At 39.3% G+C, this 7,195-nt stretch overlaps 1 protein-coding gene across 1 annotated transcript; it reads left to right on the forward strand.

Annotated features, from left to right (window-relative positions):
* The first annotated feature begins 308 nt into the window (after window positions 1-308).
* Window positions 309-6,607, forward strand: LOC117497656 (type I phosphatidylinositol 4,5-bisphosphate 4-phosphatase-B-like). Its single transcript, XM_034149655.1, has 7 exons — window positions 309-556; window positions 1,783-1,958; window positions 2,364-2,470; window positions 3,712-3,823; window positions 4,025-4,077; window positions 4,165-4,255; window positions 5,200-6,607. Exons 1-7 carry the CDS (start codon window positions 454-456, stop codon window positions 5,341-5,343), a joined length of 786 nt encoding a protein of 261 aa, XP_034005546.1. The 5' UTR covers window positions 309-453; the 3' UTR covers window positions 5,344-6,607.
* The last annotated feature ends 588 nt before the right edge of the window (window positions 6,608-7,195 follow it).

Here is a 7,195-nt window from a genome sequence, read left to right on the forward strand (position 1 = left end):
TATACATCCATGACTCAAATCCCAGTCATGTGACAGATGTTTTTGTTGTGGAATAGAGTAATGCTTAAATGCTCAATTAAAGCTTAATTGTATCCATACTGTAAGTGCACTATTCAATGTTATTGACCGAAAATGAGTGCCTTTAATGTTGTAAATTGTAATTGATTAATACAAAATATAATAAAAAAACGGGCCAACTGTCAAACGGTCCAATCCAAAACAGATCCCGCCCAAACCCACCAGCGCGCTCGCTCATTGGTAGAGCGTGCTGTCAATCACAGCCGTGACTCAGATCCCAGTCATGTGACAGATGTTTTTGTTCGCTTCCTGCCTTCAGTGTTATCGCCTCATCACGTGGATGTCAAAACCCCTGACTGGCTTTTTAAGGTTGAAATAAGGTTAATTTATCTCTACCTCGGGATTTCTCCCCCCAGGACTGTTGTTGAGGACGGGATGTCGGACGGGGAACGGTCGCCTCTTCTGTCTGATCAACATGACGAGACCAACGGCTTCTCTACCGGTCAGATTGGACATGGATATCAGAGAAAAACACAGAGTATGTGTCCGCCGAAACCATTCAGACATATTTAAAGTTGTTATAACATCAACATTCAAGGATTTTATTGTTTAATTCAAGCTGGACAATGTCGACAACTTGAAAACAAACTTGTAAACAAACGTTAGCTAGTGTCAGTTGTGGCTCGCAAGCTAGCTAGCTATTAGCACTAAATCATTACATTACATTACATTACAATACATTACAATACAATACATTGCATTGCATTAAACTGCATTTAGTTTTTTGATAATGAACGTGCAGTCACAGGTAAAGAGGTTTAACTCAAAGGGAACTCACTTTAGGTTTTGTTATGAAAGTCTGGCAACGTTTTAAGGCTGTGAACTGAAGCTATTATAGAAGGAACATATGAGGACTTTATTTTTGTATTCAAGCTGCTGAATGTCGACCACTTGAAAACCAATGTTAGCTAGCTAGCTGACGTTAGCAATGTTGCTAAAGTTAGCACTAAGTCATGCATTTACAGTCACAGATAAAGAGGTTTCACTCATGGAAATTCACTTTACGATTTGTTTTTAAGGTCTGGAAACCTTTTAAGGCTGCCACAATGTAATGACATGATCCCAAATAGCCTATACAACAGTTGCATAGGCGGAAGTGTTCATGTCCTTTTACTTAAGTGGAAGTACCTTAAGTAAAGGAGGACCACACTGAAAATACTCCACTATAAGAAACAATTCTGCATACTAAAGGTTGCTTTAATACAACATTATTAGTATCACTTCATGTACTAATATTTATATTAAAAATAACATGCAACGTTCTTGTACATCTGTTTTCATTAGAGACTCTTCTACTGAATGTACTCTTCTAATATCAGAGTCCACATGCTAACAAAGGTATCCCAACTGTAGCTGTGAACATGACAGGATGTATGATTACCTAGAAGAGCATCAGGACTGTTTGAGGCATATGATAGCTATGTGATTAACATGATGATTCAGCCTCTATGGAGATAGACATATGACAAGCATGATCATTTCTGACGTGGAGCTAATCTGAACCAAACATTGAATACTGCTTTCTATTCCTCCATCTTGTGACTGTGTAACTCCCTCTCTTGGATATCAGTATGTGAAGGACACTGTTCAGGAACTAGTTGATGCTCTGTATGTGATGACTACTTCCATTCTGGAGAGGATCAGAAATACATGGATCCTGATTATTGAAGCTCAAGCCGGTGACGAGTGATATTTTTCTAACAGCGGCGTTCCCCAACTCGGTGGCACCAGATGAGCCCCCACCCCCGTACTCCCCTCAGGGCAGCCCGGACAGCGGCAGCTCTCCGGTGATCAGCTGCCGGGTGTGTCAGAGCGCCATCTCCGTGGAGGGCAAGACGCACCAGCACGTGGTGAAGTGCAGCATCTGCAACGAAGCCACGGTGAGTCACACACACAGATTATCAGCGGGGAAAACTATCTATGTTCTCTCACAGAGCATTAAAGGGTGTATCCCAACATTAGTCCTGCTTGTCGTACCTTCTTCCCCAGTATATCTGTGTTACAGTGAGTATTAAAACACATTGTGAGACTGACACACATGCCAGATTAGGGTTTTAGAAAGACTGCAGTCAGACGCTCAAACTTCAGTGTCAAGTTTCTCAACCCAGACGTCGGCAGTGTCTCGTTCCCTTCGTCTCATCACAGAAGAGTTGCTGATAGGATCAAAAGTGAACTATTTAAGAACCCAGAAATGGGGAAAAGCCTCGAGACAGAAACTGAAAAAGTGCTGTGTTGGACGTTTTTCTTACTCCTCCGCCCTCTTTCTTCATCTCGTTTCTCTGCAGCCTATAAAGAACGCTCCGGTTGGGAAGAAGTACGTCCGCTGTCCCTGTAACTGTCTCCTGATCTGCAAAGTCACGTCTCAGAGGATCGCCTGTCCGAGGCCGTACTGGTGAGGAACAGAAACAGAATGAGATCATTTTCACCTTCTCATATTTGGCTGTTAATCTGTGCGGGAGGAGACAGTCATTGAACAGCAACACACGGCCATCATGAGACAGTGAAGGAGCTGCTGTGCAAATTAAGTCAGCAGCAGTTTCCCAATAAAGATTACCAGACGTATAAAATACAGAAAGGGAACGTTTGTAGCATCCTGCAGGAGAGAGGGGAGACCCTGGTTTTTCCTCTACTACTGATATTCAAAATGGTTATACCCCTTTATTACTTAACTAGTAATAACAGTGATCATCACCACAAATAGTAACATATAAAATGTAAATCTTCTTTATGGTCTGCTTGTCCATTAACCCCCAATTGCTTTATGTGCAGCCATATTATCAGTTTAATAATAATACATTTTATTTGTAAAAGCACCGTTCATTGCTAAAAGTAATCTGAAAGTGCTACAAGGGGTTTAATATACTTTACATAAACACAAGTTTAGGCCCGTCTTAAAGGAGTTTAAACAAACTTGATATATGTGTCTAGTCTGAAGTTTACAATCTGTAGAGTAAGATATATTTTCCCTTGTCATGTTGTCTTCATTTGAGCAAGCTTCTGAAGCCTAAAAAGGTGAAAGAATTGAGTATTTTGTAAGAATTTTTTTTTTTTTTTTAAATGAGGTCCTAAGGTGTGTGTGTGTGTGTGTGTGTGTGTGTGTGTGTGTGTGTGTGTGTGTGTGTGTGTGTGTGTGTGTGTGTGTGTGTGTGTGTGTGTGTGTGTGTGTGTGTGTGTGTGTGTGTGTGTGTGTGTGTGTGTGTGTGTGTGTGTGTGTGTGTGTGTGTGTGTGTGTGTGTGTGTGTGTGTGTGTGTGTGTGTGTGTGTGTGTGTGTGTGTGTGTGTGTGTGTGTGTGTGTGTGTGTGTGTGTGTGTGTGTGTGTGTGCAAAAAATTTTCTCTGTAGGCTTTTCTGGTTCTCCTGGCTTTGGCAATAGTTTGATTGACAGATGGTTCATCCTGTCATAGTGCACCCGCCTTTTTTCAAGCAGTTTGAAATGAAGGCCTCATCAGATGGTTCTGATATGTATAGCATCAACAAATAAAACCTAAATGCATAAGAATCATGGACTTTCTCACACTTTCCTGTATCTTAAGCAGTTGTAGGTAGAATGTGTCAGGGTTGTCTAAAAGCAACACCAGCTTTTAGTTGTTTTTCATTATTATTATTTAGTGTATTTGGGTTTTCTCTGTTCAGTAAACGTGTCATCAACCTGGGACCGGTTCACATCGGGAGGGAGAGTCCGGAGCCTCGGAACCAGCCCGTCGGCATCAGGATCATCTGTGGACACTGCTCCAACACTTTCCTGGTAACACACACACACAGACACACACACACAGACACACACAGAGACACACGCACTCGCTCGCTCACACACACAGACACACACACACACACACACACACACACACACCATTATAAATGACATTGCACATTTAACTTCTCTATAATTTAATATCTAAAGTTGTTGCAGAGTATTTTGAAATCTCACTTCCTGTTTCTTTTCCAGTGGACGGAGTTTTCAGACCGGACTTTGGCCCGATGTCCACACTGCAGAAAAGTGTAAGAGCTTCAATAATTCCTCTTAAAATACCACCAGAAATGTTCCGTTGCCTTGACAACTCATTTATTCACGTTTTTTATTTCCAGCTCTTCTATTGGTCGACATTACCCCAGGAGGAGGAGCGTGCTGTGCTTCCTGCTCTTCATCGTCCTCGCCGCCTCCACTGCAGGACTCGTGGTGTGTGTGTGTGTGTGTGTGTATGTCTCTGTGTGTGTGTCTCTGTGTCTCTCTGTGTGTGTCTCTGTGTCTCTGTGTGTGTGTCTCTGTGTCTCTGTGTGTGTGTCTCCTAATAGACGTTATAAGCAAAAACGGACATCAAAACATTTGACGCTAGGTAGCTAAAAATGCTAACATTTTTACCTTGTCTCTGTAGTCTCTCCAAAGTGGTCTTCAATGGCATTAAAACGATAAAAACGCTGCTGAAGTTAATCCATAGGTTAATCTAATGTGTCTGTGTCCCTTTGAAATGATTTCTGATAATCCATAAGCATTAAAACTGCTTTTCCGTTTCCAGATGTCAAAGCTAGAGATAGGTCCACTCTGATGGAAAATTACATGCGCGAAGCCCCCACCTCTTCTCTTCACAACGTGTGTGTGGGGGACTCCTCCTTCGATTCTATTGGCTCTAACGGTCAGAAAGAGGTGTCAACCATCAAAATCGAGCAAGGGAAGCCAGAGATATGGAAAATCCACCCAAATGACCCCAGAAGTGGTTTCTTTTTGCTAAATCTCTCTAAAAAGATCAAATGTCACTTGTTTTGCATCAATCTTGATACAGGGTACTTATTATATGTTGTACTTTGGATTCCTAAAGCTTTTAGTCTACTAACCCATCATCCAAGGGTAGTTTTCACTATCTGTAAAAAATAATTTTTGGACGGACACTATAATTTACAGTTTTTTACTATGTAAAATCTAAATTTTCTTTAAAATATAAAAACATCTATATTGATTCTGACTTTTCTACATCCAACTCACAGGTTTATCATTACTTTGAGAAAAAAGATTATGAATTTAACCCTTTTAGAAGGGAAGATATGGTCATTTGTTCTGGGAATGTCATTTTCGAGCCTGAGACCTGAAAAACAAGTTTAACAGGTTAATCTAATCTCTCTCTTCAGGCTGGAACGTGGCGTCCCGCTCAGGACTCTAAAGGGATCTACGTCTCCTGGGTTTTTCTGATCCTCCTCGCTCTCTTCACCATGTTCAGAACCGTCTACTGGAGGTGTCTGAAGATCAGCGACCCCATATCCAATGTCACGTAGAGAGGGGGAGGAAAGGAAGAAAGGAAGGTGAGAGGGTTAGTGAAGGAAGAGAGGAAAGGAACAAAGCATAGATGAGACAAGGAGAGAGGAGAAGATGCATTCAACATGAAAAATAAAACTTCAAACTCAAGGGGATTTAACACAAAGAAATATTCATGATGAGTAAGACATGCAGATGTTTGACCCCATAACTAACTGGGGGTGTCTGTTTGCGAAGAGGATGCAGAGAAAATAGTTAATTGAAAGAAAGAAATGTTTAAATTATTTCTTTTGACCCGGTAGTTTCCCCTTTATGTTGTTTCAATTAGACTAATGTTCACGACAATGTTATTTAAACATGATGTGCCCCAAATTATAATGAAATAATAGAGAAATAGGATTCAGTTAAGATTCGTGTGGATAGGTCACAGTGAAGGAGGGGTTTTAGTTCATGTTAAGTTATATAATCATTACCAAATATTTAAGTCCAATCTTTTGACTCAACTCTTGTTTTTGAGTCATTTTTCTTTTGTTGTTCTCACTGTACTACAAACGAACAAAAATAAATATGAAAATTCCTTCAGAAATACATTTATATTCGCATTTAAATTCAAATTTGAGCTGATTTTCTTCGGGATCAGAAAATGAAATACAGGGGATAATTTAATTACAAAGAACTACATGTTTTTGGGGCATTGTTTGTTAGATAACGCGCATTATATTATGTCGGATATATAATGAATTAATGTTGGGACATTTATAAGGCATTCATTCAGGATTAAGTGGCATTATTTTTCATTAATCATCTCACATATTCATTTTGGGGCATTTAATTATTTATTTCTTTGCTTGAAAATGATTCATATCAGAGAAACCTGCAGCTGATCTTCTAAACGTCACTGGAAACGAGTCAAAGATAAGATCTAATATCTAAATGCTTTTTAACTATTAACCACACACAGGGAAGGATCTATTTACTCGTCTCTCTGTGTGTCTCCTCTGTAAAAGTGTAAATAAATATATATTCAGGTGTTGATTATTATGGTCTGTACAGAATGATCCAGCTGTTGCGCCCCCTTGTGGCTGAGTGGTGTAAGTACCTGCTAACTGAAACCTGTTGCACTACATCGTTCTGATAAATACTACTATATGCTGTTGTCCATATTGTTCCGGTGGATGGATTTTTTTTTTTTGTATATTGTGAAACAAAGAAGTAATACTTTTAACAACGTGCTCTGACTCAAATGTGTCTTATTTTCAGATATAAATTGACAGGTTTTTGTGATTTATTTGTCTATTATTACTGAATATTTTGTGATTTGGAAACATGGGAAACATATTAGCAATATAAAAGTAAATATTTGTATTTATAGGGGCCTCCATTGGTCACATGTTTGACCCCTGACATCAACATCGTCCTGCCTGAACTGTACAAATTGCACAGAAGCTGCACAACTTAGTAATATATAATTATAGTAATAATAAGAATACTTTATCCTGAGGAAAAACAAGATTTTCTTTGTAACAATTACTCTATTTAAGAACAGAATGAAAAAAACGATAGAATTTAAGATATTTATTAAAACATAAGAAGTTTAATTAAGGATATGCCATATAAAAATAACATAATTAACATATTTATATAAAAGCTGGAGATTAAAGTAAACATCTTATTAAGCACAGGGGTATCCAGTTTGATGCAATCTGCAACTTCACCACTAGGTGTCACCAAATCCTTCAAACTGACCCTAAAACACAAGTGGGATTTAAAAACACACCTGCCATGTGCCTCAAGCATCAAATGACAACATGTGTGATGCACTCAGTCAGGTTTAAATCCGTTTAGGAAGAAGTCGACACGTCTATCTTTCAC

The sequence above is a fragment of the Trematomus bernacchii genome, unplaced genomic scaffold (genome assembly GCF_902827165.1).
Source record: "Trematomus bernacchii unplaced genomic scaffold, fTreBer1.1, whole genome shotgun sequence".
In the NCBI taxonomy this organism is placed as follows: Eukaryota; Metazoa; Chordata; class Actinopteri; order Perciformes; family Nototheniidae; genus Trematomus; species Trematomus bernacchii.

Bases quoted from the DNA above. Each gene is read 5' to 3' on its own strand.
- LOC117497656 (XM_034149655.1), top strand. From the start codon at position 454: ATGTCGGACGGGGAACGGTCGCCTCTTCTGTCTGATCAACATGACGAG. The intron at 3,824-4,024 runs GTAACACACACA...TTTCTTTTCCAG, and splicing joins ACTGCTCCAACACTTTCCTG to TGGACGGAGTTTTCAGACCG. The intron at 4,078-4,164 runs GTAAGAGCTTCA...TTTTATTTCCAG, and splicing joins TGTCCACACTGCAGAAAAGT to CTCTTCTATTGGTCGACATT.